Source organism: Larus michahellis, chromosome 3 (genome assembly GCF_964199755.1).
Source record: "Larus michahellis chromosome 3, bLarMic1.1, whole genome shotgun sequence".
Classification (NCBI taxonomy): Eukaryota; Metazoa; Chordata; class Aves; order Charadriiformes; family Laridae; genus Larus; species Larus michahellis.
Genome location: NC_133898.1, coordinates 6,461,716 through 6,482,697, shown reverse-complemented (window position 1 = coordinate 6,482,697; position 20,982 = coordinate 6,461,716). Strand labels below are relative to the sequence as shown.

At 37.6% G+C, this 20,982-nt stretch overlaps 1 protein-coding gene across 1 annotated transcript in view; it reads right to left on the bottom strand.

Annotated features, from left to right (window-relative positions):
- Positions 1 to 1,393: 1,393 nt before the first annotated feature.
- TASP1 (taspase 1) overlaps positions 1,394 to 20,982 on the bottom strand; it is an 84,968-nt gene continuing 65,379 nt past the window's right edge. The window contains 3 exon segments of the mRNA XM_074578445.1: positions 1,394 to 2,904; positions 14,509 to 14,582; positions 19,864 to 19,974. Coding sequence (XP_074434546.1) covers positions 2,812 to 2,904; positions 14,509 to 14,582; positions 19,864 to 19,974 — 278 coding nt within the window. The 3' untranslated portion in view covers positions 1,394 to 2,811.

Here is a 20,982-nt window from a genome sequence, read left to right as displayed (position 1 = left end):
TTTATTATGCCAGAAGACTGACTACTCTGGCACCAACCTGTCTGCTGTAAAATACTCTAGGACACATAATTGCGTGTTTGAGTATAAAATCAACATTATTCAAATTGTTTGTATTTATGTGCATTTCATCTGGTTGCCCTTCCTTTATAATTTTAGCCAGCTATTGCCGTCAACTGTATAATTTCCTCTTGGACTATATCTGCTTATGCCAGTGGCAATGGTTACTCATCACGTGGAAGAGTTTACAGACGTCATTACAAAGCACGTCTGTCCTCGCCATTTATTTTTCATAAGCCCCTTTTAAGTTCAAAATAGAACTAGTAGCAGAATTAGACCCATAATTAAAGTAGCGTAGGATCTTTCATTGACTGAAGTGGGAGTTGGATGATAGGAAATTCTGCTCCTGCCAGTCTTCATGATTTCTGATACAGAAATTCCTGTGTGCTACGAGTTTTCTTCTCACAAGTACCTTATGTAGGTGATCAGCTCTGTACCTGGTTTGTGCTTGTGATTCTCAAGACAAGAGAATCGTCTTTTTCCTTTTTTCTCTACCTAGACAGAAGGAGGAAATATTGGACAATGAAAATACAATACAATTTCAAACAATGATTCCTAAGTTAGCTTCCTGAAGAAGCCTGGCTTTTTTGACCAAAAAAAATAAAATTATATTTGATTGGAGTTTTATATAGGCACAAAAGTAAAAGCAAAACACGTTATCTGCTGAGTTATGTATGTATGTATACACATAAATAAGATTCTGAGATAGTGTGGGGTAAAAAATCATATGCTGGAATCCAAATCTCCATAAAGAGATATTAAGCAACTATGCGAAAGCAACTATCGATTTACATTTTTATAAGCCATTCTGCCACATTTATTCCACAGAAGAGTGAATTTATGCCAAAGTTTCTATGAAGTCAACACTGAAAAGCACTTTTAGAATGAAAGCAGACTAAGACTGTTACTTTAGCTTTTCCAAAAGCAATGCCATTTTCAAATGTGGGTATGTACAAACCCATACATATGATCTTCAATTTTTCACCCACTACATAGTGGAGCGCTCAGGCAATCACTTAATGCTGCACGTTCGAACAATTTTAGTGGCTGTGACAGCACAGCTTCTTTGTTGGAAGATGTCTGAAGTTTTGTAGTATAGTTCTTCATTTCAGCAGACCATGAGCATATCACTAAGGATCCAGGCTGGTACCTCAGCAGACCATTTCGATAGATGCATTCCGCTTTTTTGTTTCCGTCTGCAACCTGGAAAGCCTCTATTTATAGAACTGTATAGAAATATCTTCAACTATAGGACTACACCGATGTCACAAATGAAAAAAACACACAAAGATGACAGGATCTCAGTGTATGCTGTAACGTAATAGTGAAAAGGAACTCAGGCTATTAAAAAAAATTTATTAAGATTTTTTTCCATGAAAGCTTGGTACTACAATCAATGTAACCATTTAATCAGTCAAGTATGTCTGTTATAGGCAGGCACAACATTACAAAACAGGCAAGTACAACGCCCGTTTAAGCAAATACAGTCTGAATATCTATTCATCCACTGCTTCTGAAAACAGAATTATCAGATATCCACCAGGGAAAAAAAAAAAAATGAACTATTTTAGTTTCTCTTTGGCATACTTATCAGGACAATGAATTAATTACAAAAGTCTTCTATTGCTGCCAGTGCTGTGAGGAAAAACCTACTGAATGGAAGATTGTGTGTCCGAACTCACTTTTAGGACTCAGGCGATCTGGCTTACGTATCAGAACTGGTGACAAACGACAGTTCAGCTGCCGATGCTTCACAAGGCAGACAAGGATTACATTGTTTTATAATGCAGTTTTGTTGAAGGTATAAAAAGAATTACAGTAAATTTATGCACAGTACATACATATTACACACAGTTATATAAATACCCATGCTGTGGCTGGACTTTAGGAAGTTGCTTTATCAATAAGAAAGCTAGTATCAGACCTCCCAACATCCATTTAATACACATTGCACTTCGCATCCAGTAATATGTTCATTTCTGTACCTCTCTTAAAAATAGATTTAAAACAGAAGCGAAGAATAATATCGAATCTTTCCATAAACTTTGTTTTCTTATTTACATTGTAATATTCCATTATACATAAAGACTGCGTTACGATACATTATCTTCATATAGCTTTTTGTAATACATACAGCTTGAAGCTATTAACATTTTAGTTTGGGAACTGAGATATTACCTATAAGACTATTTAAAAACAATTCTAGCCTTAATTTTGCTCTACTTTGTTTCACTGAAACCATTCTTTGACAAAAAAAAAAAAAATCCTCCTTATTGGGGAGGAAAAAAACAACCCATGTTTAAACCACCTCTGGATTTCCTTAAACCACTGAGAAACTTAGAAACCATAATAATTTTTGCATAATTATATAGCCACTTCAAAGGCCTATTACTTTTAAATTTAGAACATGAATGACAATTGTGACCATATCTTTAAATCAATTTCTTTGTTTTGAACTTTCGGTTATTTTTCAAACATGAAACAATGAAAACGCAATCATTATTCATACATAATCTTTGCACAACTGGGAAGAGTTCCTATTTTATTAAGGAAAAAAATGAACATGCACACACCCCCATTCACAGAGTGAGAACATAAACTACAGCAGCACTTGTCTCAAGTTATGGTGCACATGGTTGCAATACGGGGTATAAAACAAGAGTAGATTTTCCAACATCTGTTAAAACACAAAAAACTTATTGTACAAAAAGTCATTCACATTCTTTGCAATGAAGTGAGGAATCAGCTGTTGGTTCAGCTTTCTGGACTCTCCAGCCGGCAAACTCCTCCTTCTATCGCCACGGACTGTCCTGCCACGGCTCCAGGAGGAAGTCTTGAAATGTGAGTCTGGAAAAGTTAAGAGAGTATTACCGAGTGAGAAGAGAGGCAAAATTATGCAGGACACAAAGCAGGCTTGTAAGTGTTGAACAATTAAGCTGCTCCATCACTGAAGTCTGAGGGCAAACTACAAAGCAACTTGAAAAGCTGCAAACAACTGGGATTCTTTTTTTATTTTGTTTGCTAATGCTAATGTTTAACACCTGAAGAGAAGGACCAGGGCAGATGCGTAGAAAAGGTAAACTGGATGACCCAGTGCACGGAAAGTAGAAGAAAGCAATATCCAGCATGAAGACAAAAGAAAAATAACTGTGGCATTCTATGGTTTATACATCTATTTCTTCGGGAGATTCAAAAAAGTGTAGTCCTGCATACGGAAATACACCTTACAGAAATCTTAGACACAATAAACTATGTGACAGAGATAAACTAACACTTCAGAGCATAAGACAACTGCCATGATCAGAATGCAAAGAAGAAATTTCTCTGCATAAAATACCTACTTGTCCAACTAAAAAAACCCAAAGACTTCCTCCAAAATATTTGTTGCCAACTGTCAAATAAATGGACCCTAAAAAGCAATTGTGTTTCTGTCAACAGGCGTCTTTTCAACCGAGAAGTTTTAAAAGCAGGCCTTTGAGACGGCTCCGTAATATTTCGGCCACAAAGTAAAAGCCAGAAAGTGGGTGCGTGTGTTTGTGTACACGAAACTTCAGCTTATAACTCTATTGTAACTCAGTGACACTAAAAATCTGTGAAAGTTCCCTTATATTCTGAGGCGTATTTTATTACTGATGGACAAAAGCATTCGCTTATTAAAAGATAGTTTGACTTATTGTTATAAAGACTTTTTCCCCCCTTTGCACACATTTTTATACTGTGGAAACTGCTTATGTTTTCATCCACACTGTTGATTTTGAGCTACAGCAAGAGCCATTTACAGATACATCGATTGCTTTCATACAGGGCCGAGTGGCTAAAGCAGCGTTAAAGGGAAAACAAAAAGGAGTCAGGAGCATGTATCTACAAACCTTACTGTTTCCTACTTTTGGAGCTGCAGAGCAGCTGTGGTAAAATATAAAAAAGAGCCTCTGTGGAACTCTAAAATGCAGTAAGGCTGGTAACAGCACTTCCACGGGCTCGAGGCAGGACCCGGCCATGGCAGGGCCTCACCAGCTCAAGCCACACTCCAGCCATCCCACCTCCCACATGAGTTACAAGTTTCACCGAGTGATTCATTAATGCACAGACGATACAACGCTTAAACAATTATAAAATTAGGAACTAGAAATGATTCCTACTACAATGCAAAGCTCACAACATAGAGTTGCTAGCATTTAGAAATTACAGCTTCCTGTAGGCGCAGCCAACTACATATTTAAGTTTTTGTAAATACATTATCCCATTTAAAAGATTTAAGTGCTGCAAAATGTATAACTTGCCATAAGGCAATGGGTTGTGACAAAAAGCATAGATGTAAAAGTTCAGTAAGAATAACTTGTGTCAATTGAGCAGAAAGTGATTTGAGACTGTAACCACAATACATTGCATTGAAGAGACAATTTGTATCTCAGAGGCAGCTTCTTTTAATTCCTTTCTTGATAAGGGCATCCTGGTGTCTGCTCTGAGGTGGTCTTGTTTTCAGTTAAATTACAGAATGAGATTTAATTAAAAACATTTTAAAGTTTTCATTTTACTGCTAAAACTTTGATCTCTGGCCTTCCTGCTTGATATATGAACATCTCCCTATTTTCAGAACAATTTTGGTTACGACCCTGATTTACCACTTCAAGAAGAAAAGATTCCTTTCAAATCTGTTACAGTTTCCCCCAAAATGTAACTGACGATTTTTGGAGATGTTACTTCATAAGTTTAAAGAAAATAAAAAAAAAAAAGAAAAAGGAAGAAAAACGAGTGGAAGAAGGGTATTTTTTATTTTATGACCGACAGACCCAGGACATTTTTTCAGGTCTGTGAAAATTTCTAAATGAAAAGTGCGACAGGATGATAGTGTAAAAGCTGCATTGTTCGATGGGCACAGTAGCAAATTTCCTCAGTGGAAGAATGCCACTGATGGTTTAGTGAGATACTGCAATCAAAGCAACCCAGCAGCGCACTGTAAGGCAGGCATCGTTTGCAAGCGAGATCACTTATGCAGTCAGCAGTCAGAATTATGAGCAGATCATTGCAGCAATACAATAAAAAGCACAGAGGCCCGAGGATGCTGCCAAGAGACACAAGAGAGGAAGCTCGTTACTGAAACAGAAGAAATATTAGCAATATCACGATTATCATGAATCTTATAATCAATTTTTTTCATTATAACTACAACAGACTTGAATTGTGTAAATTAGTTTTCTGACCCAAGTTATGAATGAACTTTTTGCATAGGCTTGACTTAGCCCACGACCCACAGTTAAATGCCTAACAGACCCTTATGTAATTGCAGGAGCAAATGTGAGGCTTCACTGAATCCACATAAAAAGTCAGCTAAGCATAATATCCTACTAAGTCTTCAAGCAAGGAAAGGAAAATATACAAGAGGGGATAAGCGTATAGCCAATATCTATCAATACATTATCAAGTAGTAGTATCACTGTCGAAACACATTTCCTATACAAAAAGTTATTTCCTATAAAAGGAAAAACATGTTTCCCATACAAAAGCCCCCAAACCACTACACACTAGCATCTGCACATTTCCATTTACAGAAACACCCAAACCACATATAACAAAACCTTTCTTAAAGCCTTTACTTGCATCCTGTTTATTTGCATACTTTATACGACGGAGCAAATACAGATGCTGTTTTATACTGACTACTTATTGCTTTCACCAACAGCTGCCTTACAGAGAACAAAACCGAGACAGATCTAAGATGAGTCTTTAAAATATGTTACCTAATAAGTAACACAAAAGGGTAAGATTGCCATGTCAAGACAACTTCAGATAAACTCCCAAGTGAATTCTTAGAATTATATCTCCCTTGTTCTTGGCCTTAGGAACAAACTCTAGTAAATAAAAAGAAAGATCAAAGAACATTTAATATTTTTAAACATAACCACAGAACTTATTTGTACAGTTTGCTACATTTTTATATCCCAACATCATATTTTACATTAAGTCCAGATTGTACAGTGGATTAGGTTTACATTTTAAAAACATAAAAATAAAAAGCAAACAAAAAAGAACAACACTGGAAAGCTTTTAATTGAATTTGATTAGTCCGTCAGCTTTACAAGTTGAATGAACTCACATCTGGGGAAAATTGTGCCTGGGAGCACAAAAACAGGAAAAGAAAAAGTTTTCCTGAATTAATCCTCCACTCAGCTTCATGGAAGCCTCTCTTTGAGGAAACCATACGCCAAGGAAAGGTAGATTAAGAACGATGGGGCTATCCGTATCTTCAGCTCCATAAATAGAAATTTTACTGTCTCTGAGAATATTCTGATTTGATTTGCTTTCCTAGAGAAAAGTGAGATTGGCGAGGGCCTAGCAGGAGCAGGGGTCCCGACAGCTAGGAAACCAGTTAGTCACAGACCTTTGTCTGCAGCTTAAAGGAGGAACCTCATGCCCACAGTTCAAAAGGAAATAAAGGTAAACACCAGATGAAATACTTGATTTTGCTTCCCACCTCTCCATAAAGCACAAACAAGATAACCAACCTTCAGACACTGATTCTTGCTCCGCGTACTTGCCATCCAAACACACAATGTTTCCCCAAACCAGGGAACAACCATCTTCCCTAACCCCAGTGCTGCAGACACCGTCCGTGGAACGTTATCATCTCTCAGTCCCTTTTGATGCACACTGGAAACTTTCACAATACCCTTCAAGTCCAAAACTAATAGGTCTTTCTGCGCTGGAGCAAGCGTTAACTTCTGCAGGGACAATATATGGTTTCATCTTTTTGTCATGAACGTTTGATCTATTTTTCAAGTTAAGTATATTTAGTACACCTTTTTTAAAAAAAAAAAAAACAACAAAAAACTAAAAACTGTGCCAAGACTTACTTTACTTCAGGTCTCATAGACAAAGATTCTGAAAAAACCTTGAGACCAAGTAGCGTCAAAAAGATATTTTTTTTAGTCTTTAAAGAGCTACTCTGCTTTTATTCACATAAAAGCATTAGTTTGTCACAACAGATCCTTTTTTTTTTTCATTAAAAGCATAAATACAATGTAAAATGAATATAAAGTTTAAGCCAAAAGCCAGACAGTGCTGCATGAGAAAACTAAAGTCAATCAAATGGTGCCAAGAGGACAGAGTACAACTACCAGATGGCAGCACATTCAGTTCTTAAGCAAATCTAGGGAGTACTTCATGTGTTTAGCTTTCTTATTACATGCTCAGGATATGCTTTGGACAGAATAATTTATAAAACAAACTTTTTCCATTCATTACCCTATTGAGATGGAATATAATGAAAGAGCAAGGACATCATATACTGAATGAAATTGCTTTCTACAACTTTACTCCTTAAAGAAAAGTACCACCAAACCCATGTATTCTTTAGAAATGCTGAGCTTCCTAGCTGGGTACACGCTTCCACCGTGAGAACCATCTGGCCATGCATTCTCATTTTATTTTCTAGGCAGCCATAGCCCATTTTGGCAGCAACAGCTATCCTCTACCGCCCTGTCTCCTGGGAAACTCTCTTCCAACACCGTTTGTGTACACCCGCCACTTGACAGGAGAGGGTGTCCCGCAAAATACTGGCAACCGCTGCCATCAGAATATCCCATGTGCAACTTGTTTGGTGAAATCTTAAAGAAGGGAAAGAAGAAGAAAGGAAAAAAAAAAGAGGGGCCCCAGAATGATTGTCCTTGTTGTCAGAAAGGCAGATGTTCTGGTGGCAGGCTTCTGGCTCTCACGCACTGACAATACTGATCCTACTACATACAGGTTGCTTAGGGAGCTAATGGTTTTCCAAGCTCCAATTTATTCTGTGGGTTAAGTATATTCCCATACCCTATTTATGTATCTAGAAACACTAATATCATGCATCAAAAAAAAAATAATCGTACTTTAAGAAAGTTGAAAATGAAAACATTTTATCTCTCTAAATCATTCATACATGTATGTAGACAGTCTAAAGCCATGTACCAACCAATCATCTATTCAGCTCAGTGTTCCAGGTTTTTCTAGAGGTATTTCTAAAATGCTGCCATACATCTTAAAATGTGATTTTTACCATTCTGAATTACAGGTGCTAAGTCAGGTTATTGCATTTATATTTGCATACCTGGATACGCAATCCCATCTTCTCTGCTCCAATCTACAATACGTCAGACAAATACGAGCAGAGTTCCAGAACTACTGGCTTTATGCAAGAACTCAACCCAAAAAATTGAACTTTTCTTCCCATCTCAGAGCCCTTAATTTCCATGAAGGTCTGCAAGCCAAATATTTTAACTGGTGTCTTAGCACTGAAGGTTATTTCCAGCAAATATAAATACCTTATTTTTATGAGAGAACTGGATGCTCTACTTTATGCACAGAGTTCTTTTCAAGTGAAAATTTCTGACTGATTCCCCAGTCTCCAGACAAGAGTGCAGATTAAAGGAAAAAAAAAAAAAGTGTGTGACATATACTTTTCCTGTTTCATGAAATTAAAAGACTGTCTCTGTAGTCTGAAATGAATGACTGAATTATTTGACTTAATATGTCTGTTAACTAAACAGGCTCAGTAAATATTTCCACTGATTTTCAAATTAGAAATTAGGACTCTTCCAAGATGTGTTTCTTCACCCAAAGAGCACTGGATAACTGTCCTTCTCCTGAAAAAGGCCTTTCACAGACCCTTTACTCCCAGAGTACGATACAGAAGCCCATCATCAGAAAAACAACAGTCACGACAATCAGCGTTTGTCATATGTATCCCTTCAAACGTAGAAGGAAGTAATTTTGCTGACTTGTACAGTGTTAGTAAAGGTGGATAAATGTGATTACACCACCTAACATCTCAACAGGAAAAGTGAACTGGAAATGGTCTCCCTGTCCACTATGTTTTCTCACACTGGAAAATTAAATTAACTGCCAAACATAAAGTTTCTGTTTGTATATTGCAACCACAACATTTGGTGTAGGCAGCAGTTGTTGCTGACGGATATTTTCAAGCACAGCAATACGCGACACTCTCCACCACTGTTACCCCATGTCTTGCAAAGCAACTTGAATTTGGTTCGTTAGAAAATGGAAAGAGCGGCATATGTAGCTTTGCAACATTAAAAACTGCCACAACATAAAGCTTAGTAATTCATGTTATAAGAACTGAATATCTGCCAAAGAGAGATTTAAACTGGCAACTGAATTGGATTACATTCAATATTAGAACTAGATTTTTAGAAATTCGCTGTCTAGGTCATCTAGCTGTTACAAAAACTAAAACCTAGGAAGCTGAACTACAAGGATATCTCAAAAGTACTGGGACATTTACAACTGTAAAAGTTAGCAACATTTATAAACAGATCATATAGTAAATTTATACATCCTAAGAACCATAGTGAGCTGACAAATTATTTCAAATACCTACACATAACACAGGACCAAAACTGCACATTGTTGGTATTGAGATTAGATCTTTCACTGCAAAGAAAGCACTGACTTCAAACGCTACTGAAAACACAGTGAGGAAGTACCTTTTTTCAAGCAAAAACATCATCCACCACCAACTAAGATAACATAAGAAACTTGGGAGATCCAGGAAAAAAGTAGTTCTGTGGCACATCCTGCCCACTTATATTTTCTTCCCACAGAATACCGTGGGCCTCGAGTGAACAAATACTCTGCAGACCCTGCCTGTGATAAAAGGGCTCCTGCTTGATTATGCACAGATACACAACACTGAATCAAAGAAAGGCTGCCTACCCACAACCAGAACCTTCAAGAGATGCAGTTGGTATGTGAATTCACATTGCAGGCATACGCCGCACAGTCATTTAAGATTGAAGAAGTTCTTTTCCTTTGCAGCGTTCTCCATCAGGGAAGCAGACAAGGAACACGAAGATATGAAGACTATGTAACTAAGAGGAGTCAATTAACTTGTAACCTACCCACTAACCTCCTTTCCTTCTCATTCTCCATTTACATCTAAAAATCACAGTATGAGTGAATTCAAGGAGTTATTTCTCCCCCTCCCAAATTACATGGCAGAAGGTCTCAAAGCCCTTCATGCGAACTGACACTTAAACTGCTCTACCAAATGCTACACCAACCGTTAAGACCTTAAATATTGCACATCGCCTGTGCTAGTACGGACAGAACTCCAGGAAGCAATGCTGCAGTCATCAGAATACAGCTGTTTTCCCAATGGTGACAATGCAATTGCTTAAGCTCTCAGAATGTAACCTAATCAGTTCAGGAAAATTGGAACTTATTAATTGAAAGCTGCCAGAGTATCTTTAAAGAGGTCACAGCTCCGGTAACAGGACGACCTTCTTAGCTGATGCTATGATCAGCTGTTGTATCTATTACGGATCCATGAAAAATATCTGGAAGGTTATTCTGAAGATTAGTGTCTCAGAGAGAGAAGAAAGTTTGGTCAGGAAATCTAAGAGAGAAAACTGCTTATCAAAGATTTTGAATTCCTATCAAGTAATTCATGATTCAACATCACAATAACAAAAAAGAAAAAAACATACCTCCTCAGTTTATGAAGGTGTTTAAATCTTCCAGACCTTCAATCTAGAAGTCTTAACTTTTGCTGATGTGGCAATTACTGCTACAAAAGGAGCCGGATAAGTGCAGAGGAAGTCAATAGACTAATATTTCCTATTTATCCTCATGGCTGCAGCCAGAAACTTTCACAGCAGCCTAGAACATTCTTACAGTCTCACTAATGGCTAAAAATAGTTGAGTGTCAGCTTATGGGACAATTCTGCCATCATATAGATGGCAATGCAGGAACTTGTTTCAGGAGATGTCGGGAAATCCATTCATCTTTCCAAAGAACAAGACTAATGTTGACAATCTGTCATGGTATTGCTTCAGGAAAGAAGTCTGCGACTGGAAACTTCTAAAACAGAATATATCTGTCCCTGAGGCTCACAGGCACCAGCCTGGGTAAGTTGTAGCAATAGGCGGTATAGGTTAGTTCCAAGAAGTATACAAAAAAAAGTTTACTTCCACATCCAATATGTGACAAACACTGGCACAGAGCGATCATGAAACTGCCCGTGTCAAGAAGGATGACAAGAAACAAAGAAGAGTACAGTTGAACCAGCAAGGATATGTTTGGATCAGCTGCTTGTGGCAGTGACGCAAGGGTTGAAGGGCAGAAGAATCAGAGGGAATCCAATGAGACATCCGCTATGCAGGTAGTGCGGATGACATTACCAGTGCTATCAGCGGTGGAGGAGCTGAAATACTTTCAGTGTTGAGAGAGAGCTGAAGGCAAATAACAGGACATGCAACCAGAGATGACTGTGTCAGCAGTAAGGTGTGAACTCAGTTCATCTGGCAAGCCTCCACAGTATTTTTAAAGTAACATTCAACCAAACATTTTAAACCAACGTTCAACAGGAAACAGTGACTTTTCCAGGCAACTGGTTTTCCAAAAAAAGACTCGACACCTTTCCAGAAAGCATGCTCTAAATCAAACAATTATTAGTCACAGTGCAAAAGTGTTCCACAGCTTTTGCAGGCTCAGCCATTTTATGCTGGTGCGTGAGCATTCAGGCAGTCTAGGTCTTTTTTAAATTGGGAGGAAATAAACCCCTGTTTCAAGGCTACTCCCAAATCGGTATTTGGAGAGCTCACGGTGTTAGCAGCCAGAAGCACCGGCAGGTGAGGGTGTACAAAGCACCTCATGTCTCCGATCCCACTTTCTAGTCCCGCTTGTCTTTTCAGGAGTTACTGATGGTTAATTTTTTTCGATAGCAGGGTCTGCAGGTGAGCTGGTATCAAGCCTCTAAGTGCCTTATGAGAAAAGCCTCCTATATCGCCACGATCTTCATGTGGGGTTCAAGAGGTAGGTCCTATTAAGAAATGCATTAATCACCAATGCAAAAAGAATCACACTAACATTATAAAGCAGGACGTTGTTTTTTTTTTCCCTTAGTATGTGCCCCTTCATATAATTATGATTCTAATATTAGTCTAATTCATAACAGTAGACACTTAAAAACCTTCTCACTTTCTAAAAGTCTTGCTATAAAAATATGTTTTCATGTTCATTAATTGAACCAGCACAAGATCAGCCACTGTGACAATCCCTTGGTTTAAGAATAAAACTTGAGTCCTAGATTGATTAAAGAAATAAAAACTGAGGCTCTTTACCAGCCTAGAAAAACAGGAAAGCAAGATGTTTCCCTACAAGCTGCCGCCTGATCATTTTCCTATGTTGCTCATAAACAAGTGATATTTTATGCTTTTATGAATTCTTATACCATTATTCTTTCATGGCAAGCACTCAAAATTAATTGTACCAAAACAGTTACTCTATTAAAGAAAAGGGATTTTTTTTTTTTACTTGCAATGCATTGTGTTCTATTTCAAGCCCAGTTTTCCATCTATAACTTAGCCCTAGTTGTAGCAGAATAAAATTCCAGCTTTTATGACAGAAGGCTTTTTTTGATCAATAGAAGTCAGCAGCAAAAGCATTTGTGGTTTTTCTCTGGAAAGCATTTGTGGCCACAGACTCAAAGGAGGAAGAAAGGGAGGGGGATTAACTCTTCAATGAAGGTCAAAAACATAATTTAAAAGTGAACCAAGAAGAGCAGCTGTGTCTGTCAGCGCAATCAAGATTACCAGCTGGAGAATTTACCAGCAGTATGAAAACAATGCACACCAGATGTCAAATGTTGCAACTGTGAGTAGGAAAACATCTCTGGGCATGGCACTGTCATGCTAGTACTCATTACCAGACCGATTCCATATTTAGCATTTATTTATTAATTAGACAGACACTACCAGGAAGAAACAAGAATATTCTGAGCTTACAGTGTAAGCCAGAGGCAGGTGTGCACACTGTAATAATTTAACATTGCGCATTCTAACCATTCTTCTTATTTCACTGTGAACACAATATAATTACTTCTAAACTAACTAGTGAATACTAGAACATCTGCAGCTGAGCTTGCTTTAGCTCCACTCAGTTCAGCCTGAGCTTTTAGCTTGAGTTTGGATTCTTTTCTAATAAATCTAAAATAAATATTAAGAAAACAAGTAAAAACATATCTTATTCCATGGACAATGAACTGGAAAGAACTCTACATAAGCCATGAAAGCAAGTAATTCAATAACACCTCTACCAGCACTTCCTTTACCAGCTGCTTTTTTTATCTTCCGCCTCCTGAGGCATTCTTGTCTTTTTTTCTATACATTTTACTCCTTGAGGATGAACTCACTCAATTCCCAATGCTTCAACGAGCACGTTACACCATTCTTGCTGTTTAAAATATCTGAGGTCAATTTCCTTCTTTTGTATGTTCTTTTATTATCTCACTCACATCCTCCTCTGTATCTATTGCTCAAATGAAGTACAGGGGGGGGAAAGAAAAAAAAAAAAAAAAAAGATAGATTTGGGTTTTTTACTCCTCTCAGCAGATCCACAAGCAGCCATTTCTGGAGAGAGCCAACATATCTAGGCCTTCAAATTCTTTCCTTTTCAAGGCTTAAAAATTCATCCTTCTTTAAATTCTACCATCAAAATGCTGCATGTCTTTCTTGCTCTTATCTGCTGGTATAAACTTCCTGGCTGTCATCTCCTCCTCTAATACATGCAAATATTCCAGCAAACACCCCCACCTCCCCCATGAGTTTAACCATTTCGGGGAGCCTTCTTACTCTACATTTTTCCCTCACTTTTGTCACTTCCTTTAACTAGTTCTGACTGTTCACTTTTAGTCTCGAATACTGATGGCTGTACATTTATAAATGTCTACAGAAGTTATGATTTTGCCTCGCTCGCAGCTCCTCACTTGTTCATTCTCGTTGGCCAAACACCTCTCCTAAATGCTCTAGTTGCTGCATTGCAAAACCTGCCTTTTTCTCCTTTCAATGCTATATTCATAAGAGTAGGTGGCTCTCATCCTCTTGGTTAATCCCTACTATTTCATGTTAAGGATTTTTCCAGTTTCCATCGCTAAACTTAGTTTTAACATTTCATTTCTCTCATTCCAGGAAAAAAAAAAAAAAATTAGACCCCAAGAAACTAAAAGAACCACGGATGTTAATATCCAAATTGCTTACCACAGAGGCTATTTTAGGAACTACCTCAAAGTTTGCTTTATATCCTCTCCCTTCTTCCTTGGTGCAGATGCTTTATCTGAAGGAAGACATGCCTGTAGAAAAATACTGTGCAACCCTAAACAGCCAGTGTAATTCAGTCAAGCTAAAGTTATTCAAATACAATTGCTGTCAGCAGAGGAAGTGGAAAGATGTTTGTGGCACCTTTTCCCGACATAATACGTATGTTAGTGTAGGTTTGTTAACTGCTGCAATGAAAAAAAAATGCCCAATCAACAGATACATTTAACTGCTTATGCACCTATTACTTTCTCCATTCTCTTAATGGCAGAAATTTCTTACGTATTTCATTACCATTATTTTGTAGTCTCCTTAGCTTCCGCACTCGTTCTACTGTATTACAACCTATTCTTCATGGCTTACCTTAGCTTTGCCATCCTGTGCAGACATATATCCTACACACATGCTCTCTGTTGTATGGCTCCACAGAAATTCCACTATAAAGGAAAATGCAAGAAGTCATAAAAAATGCGTTGGTTTAAAATATAAGATGTAATTTAACAAGACTGGAATCTTGAGAAACAAATAAAGCTTAAAATATAGTTTGGGAAAGGACAAAAACCAAACTTAAAAACCAAAACCTACTTACCAGAATAATTCAATCTCAAAAGAAACAGCTATCAAATAAACAAGATTTTCCTGCGCTATTTGCAGTCACAAACTACAGAACTAACACCCAGAATGAGAATGTTGCTTCAATGAGATAGAGCCTCCAAGATGAGAAGTGTATCAACTGCAACTGCAGTTCAACCATAGGATCAACTTTTAAAGCAGAGGCCTGTTGCACCCATGAAGTAAAATCAGATACAATTTGCATTTGCTTGCCTTGAACTCAGACGGGAGCACACTACAATAGCATTAACCCGAATGGCATACAAGGATTCTGTAGAATTGTAACGCTATCAACCGAATAACCAGAAACAAACATTGTTTCACAGAACTGAGCATAAATATATACATCGTATGTAACTACCAATGGGTAAATGGACATTCATGGTTTAGCTGCACAAGTAGGATACAGGAAAACATGCAGAAGTAGTAGTAAAGTCTGCAAGATGAGAACTGAAGATATAGAGCAGGCAGGGAAGGCATCTGGTAAAAGCAAAATAATCCTGCAGAAAAAGCAGGAGAGATGTCCGATGGAAGCAAGGTAACACTGCAAGAAAGATGCCTGGCAAAATTAGAGCAAGACCTAATTTGAAGTCTCAAAAAGTATGTTTGAAGTCCTGAAAAGTTCCGAAAGGATGTTGAATGGCTTGTATCAGGAATAGCGTGGCCAGCAGGACTGGGGAAGTGATCATCCCTCTGTACTCAGCCCTGGTGAGGCCCCACCTCAAATACTGTGTCCAGTTTTGGGCCCCTCGCTACAAGACAGACTTTGAGGTGCTGGAGCGTGTCCAGAGAAGGGCAACGGAGCTGGTGAGGGGTCTGGAGCACGAGTCTTGTGAGGAGCGGCTGAGGGAGCTGGGGGTGTTCAGCCTGGGGAAAAGGAGGCTGAGGGGAGACCTTCTCGCTCTCTACAACTGCCTGAAAGGAGGGTGTAGTGGGTCAGTCTCTTTTCCCAAGTAACAAATGATAAGACAAGAGGAGATGGCCTCAAGTTGCACTAAGGGAGGTTTAGACCGGACATTAAGAAGAATTTCTTCATAGAAAGGGTTATCAAACGTTGGAACATGCTGCCCAGGGAAGTGGTTGAGTCGCCAGCTCTGGAGGTACACAGAAGATGTGTAGACGTGGTGCTGAGGGCCATGGTTTAGTGGTGGACTTGGCAGTGCTAGGTTAATGGTTGGACTCAGTGATCTTAAAGCTCTTTTCCAACCTAAACGATTCTATGATTCTATTCTACGATCAAAGTGCTCTCAGATCTGATCACCTTGACTTCTAGCACTAGCTATACAGCATCAGCTTCCTGGTACTGTATACTTACAGCTAATTTCTTTAACCGCTGCTAACATGTATTATTAGTGCATGTTCATCCAGCAAGGTGCTGTTCTGTAGTCTGAAAGTGGCCTGCTTTATCAATTCTTTAAACAGTGCATTACAGTGATCTTTAATTACATATATACACTGGTATTTTTATACACATACACACGCCTACTAAGCTACAACACAAAATTCAGAAAAAGAGCACATTATTTATATGTTTAGCTCCCATCCAGTAGAGCTTTATAAATTGCCACACTGTATTCTTCCTGCTCTATGTCACAGCCTTTTTTCTTTGTGTTCATTAAGGACGTAATTTGGAAGGGGGGAAAAAGAAAGAAAGAGTAGCTGATCAGAATTCAGTGTTTCATAAAATATTGTAAAATATTTTTTATATTTTTTATAAAATAGCACTGAAGTATATATTATTCCTTTGGATTACAGGAGGAGTCTTACATGAATTATACAAGATGCCATAAAAAGCTATTTCCAGATACTTCTTTTGAGAGAGACTTTCACATACTGCAAAAAGCATCATTAGGCGGTTCTAAAACTCTTATTCATTCCTATTCCTCAGGTTGTTTTAACATGGTTGATGAAGGTCACAGCGTGCTGAGTACACTTATCCTTTGAACCATTTATCCCTGCATAGCAATTAACCTGCAGTAGAAGATCAAAGTTTAGACAATCCCGGCAAGACTTGAAGATTCTGACGGATACGTAGATAACATCATAAAAGAAAAATGAACTTCATTTAGGTATGTGATTTCCTCCCCCCGTAATAGATTCGTGACTGATATCGCCAAAGGTCAGTCAAAAACTTTTAGACTGAAACATATTTAGTGCAATGTAACTGCACTCGATGAGCCCAACCCCTCCCTAACACCCTAAAGGTTCAACTGTCAGTGAAAGCATCTATTTTTTGGAGACAAATTTAATCTTATCTTTCCATTTTGAGAAGCTGGGAAACAGTTCAGGCCAAATATCCTCAACATATTATTTCTTTGCCTTTGATAACTCTAGACATATTCTTTCAAGTTTTTAATACTTTTTTCCTTCTACGTTGTCGACCAAAGACAGCATGTACTAGTGTGAAACGTGGTTATTGCTAGCTATGACAAGTAGCGGAACTACAACGAAAATCCTAAACTACATACTTATCTGAAGACACTAATTTTACATATTTTCACCCATTTAATAAATCGCTTTCTTGTGATTTGTTTCAATAGTTTAAAAAAAATAAATAAGATCACCCCTGCAATAAAGACATGAGATGTGGTTATTCTATACACTGAGTTCTTCAGTATTATACAACTTATTTTCAACCCAAACAACCCAAATACTAGACACGTTAAATTACACATTAACTCAGCATACACTATAAGGCGGGAAATTTCTGTGGTACAGAAATTTCTTTAGAAATTTCTTTATATCTTTAGAAAATAAAATATCTTTAGAATAAACTGTGCTACATTAATCTTATTTCAGTGGAAAGAAAACCAAAAATCAACGGACAAATAGTCATTACTTATGTATGATATATGGGGTTTTTCTTTATTAATTTTGAGGAAAAAATACTAAATCTTCCGTAATAGGAACATCTGTTCTTACATGAACGACAAACATTAAGTGAATAGAAAGATTTCTCTCACTTCCAAACAAAAAAAAAATTGAAAGTTAAGTTGATGTTGTTTGTTCTCATTTAATCAAATTTGTATTTCCATTTTCTTAACTCCCTTTTAGGGATAAAATTTTTGTTGTAGGATGCTATTTCACTAGATCAATAACGTCATAATTATTCCATTCTTAAATCTGAAAACTGTCAATCAAACTTGCAACGTTCTCTGTATGTTTAGCAAGCCCTGCCCTGATTCTGGAGTCAGGATTAGACAGCCTTGGCTTTCAAATAACTGAAAGACAAGAATAAAATGATTGTAAAAGTCTATTTTACAGTCTACTTCAAAAAGACAAGCTCTTCAAGTACTAGCTCAAAAAAATATAACATACAAAAGCTATTTCTAAAACCTTTTCCCAAAATTCCTTTGCTGTCCATCAGAATAATCCCAGAACCATCATCAGAATTGTAAGGCTTCCCCTCCCAAATCTCTGGTTCTTCGTAACAGCAAACTAAACGTACATGAAACTGAGATGACAACAAGATGAGATGTTGACCAAAACCATAAAACACTCATAAACTTCAACTGTTGGGTAGAGAAACATGAATGTTATCGACTGTATTGAGCAAAACTACTTATTGGAGGGAATGACTGAAGGGGGGATCAAGTCGACTAACACGAAGTAGTACATAAGATTTAAAGATTCTTGGCATGCAGACTAGCAAGGTGTCGTATGAGAACAAAACTGAGAGATAACATACACCTCATCCTGTGCAACTATAATAACTTGACCCTAGCATCCTGGAAGTCACTGAAGAGACAGCAATAAATACCAGAGCTTGTGTGGGTTAACCCATCATTAAGATTCTATCTGCTGGCTCACCTTTAGCACCCGCTCTGCCTGCTACTCCAGCCTGGCTGTAAGCAGGCAAACTCTGGTGACACAATGGTCAGATTTAGCGTGACAAAAGCAGTAATGAATTAAAACAAAAGGTAAGGTGTCTTTCTAAACAACAGCTGATAGAAAAAAAAAATTACGCATTTCAAGAATTACCAGGTGAGATGCTATGACCCGCCATAATACACAAAGTTAAATTAGGTGATCAAATTTGTCATGGCAGAGCTTAAAAGATATGAAAGCTACTTCAAACCTGTAACGCTACTGACAGTGATTCGTGAAAAACTTGGGGAAACAATAACAAAGCAGAGGATTACACAAAGGAAAAAAACTTTAATTCTGGTAGCATAACATATATATTAGACAGATCCATGTGACCGAATACGTAAGCACATGGCATGACCAGACACACATGCCCACATCTGAGGAGCACCACAGGAAAGGAGATGGTACAAGTGTCATGCTGAAGTAATTCATATGCCCCCAGTCATGGGGGCATGACAGTTTGACCACATGACAGTTTACTATAATACTCGTTCTGCTATAAAGCAGCGAGACAGATGAGGATCTTGATTTCAGAACACAAACAGGGCCGAAGGGCCGCAAAGCTCAGAGCCTTTTTAACGCAGAGCCTCCTTACTGATGGAGGTGAAGTACAGTTTTTTGCTGATGTCAATAAAACCAGCAAGTACTCCTGTCGTCCGCATATGCAAATAGTAACTGTGACTTATCTGAACAGATTTTCCTGGGCATAACAGAAAAAAAAATAAAAATTAACCATGAAACAACTTCCCTTCCAAATTTTGAATGTATCCTCCAAATTTTCATATTTTGTCCTGCAAAAAGGAGGAACAAAGAACTTTATAGATAGCGTTTTCAGCAAATAAACCACTGAGAAGCAGTAAACAGTCACACCCCTCCAGCATTACCCCTCGCTCAAAGTGTGATTTTTTTTTCTATAAGGAACATACCCTGCCTCGCCACAAGCAACCGTTATTTCTATGCCATGGTTTTAGAAGGATCCCACATAACCCTCTGAATCACATTTCCCCTTAGAAATAATAAGGCAGAAACAATGCTCTTTTCCGCAGTTTTGGAGAACAAACAAGACTAATACTACTTATTTCACTTTCTAGAGTTTTATCATCTCAAACAATTTCAATTCCTTTTTGTTTTCTCTGTGGACTCTGAACAATGGCAAATGTGCACAGACAGTTTTTAGTTCATCTTGCACTTTGAGTTAGCACCTCGCTCAAGTAAAAACGAGTAAGAATTTCTTACCTAGTAAAGTCGGCTTTTCCTGTGATGATTCAGGCTCTGCTGAACACCTGCAAGACCGAAGAACTATCACACCTCCGAGCACACCATCTTCATTGGCTAGAAAAGGTGAACCTGGGTAAAATTGTTGGGGAGAATTACTTGCAATAGGAGTAGTTCCTTAGGCTTGTTTTATTTTTATTTTTATTTTTTTTATTTCACTTTCCTGCCTTCCCCCTTTAATCTTGTCACTGTGTTGAAAAGACTGTCAGGTCAACCAGTGCTTTTACAAAGGCATCAGTTTATTTTTTCTAATGTTTAACTTTCTAAACAGCAATCCACTAATCTACCAGTAATCAAAAAAGGAAAGAGAACTATATGGAATAAAAAAAAATATATTGGAAATTACATTTGTGAATGCAAAACCATTTGTTCTTGGATCAAGGAAGACATAACAATGAAAAAATGGAGCGTCAAGTTGAAAAAAATCATGTCTTAATATTTAGTTCTTTCTGTACTATAATTAATATAAAGATGGCCACATATGAAAAGAATCAAGCAAATTTGGGTCACTTTTACAGTTTATTCATTTTTCCCAATTTAAAGCACTTTGTACAGAGACATCATCAAACTGCTATAGCCTGTCTTTCTCGCTGTTTTATGAATATTAGCAGAAAAGCCAAAACACATCCTACTTTTTAAAGTGGCTTTTCTGTTGTTAATTTAAGACACATGATATAAACCATCTTCTATCAGAAGCTGGAAAAGTTTTAAGTTAGCTGAATCACGTCTAAGTACTCGTTTTCTGGTTTGTAATTTGAAATGAGATTCCTACAGTTTTAAATGTGGAAACAATGGTATGATTTACATGTGAGTTAAAATGTCTTGAGCCACAAAATTAACCAAGTTCTTGCACTTAAGCCCAAATAGACCCTACTCACACATTTGCAATACACTGTGATTTAAAGCTGAACACACAATTGCCGCAAGCATTTCAATTATTTTCTTTTAAATAAGTTAGTATACTATGTCTAGTGTACGGACACTGTAAAAGGATTTGTTGGCCACAAGAACTTTAGAGCAGATCTACTCATCAGTCTCCTTCACTTTGCCCACAGCTATTCATATGATTGAAATTACACC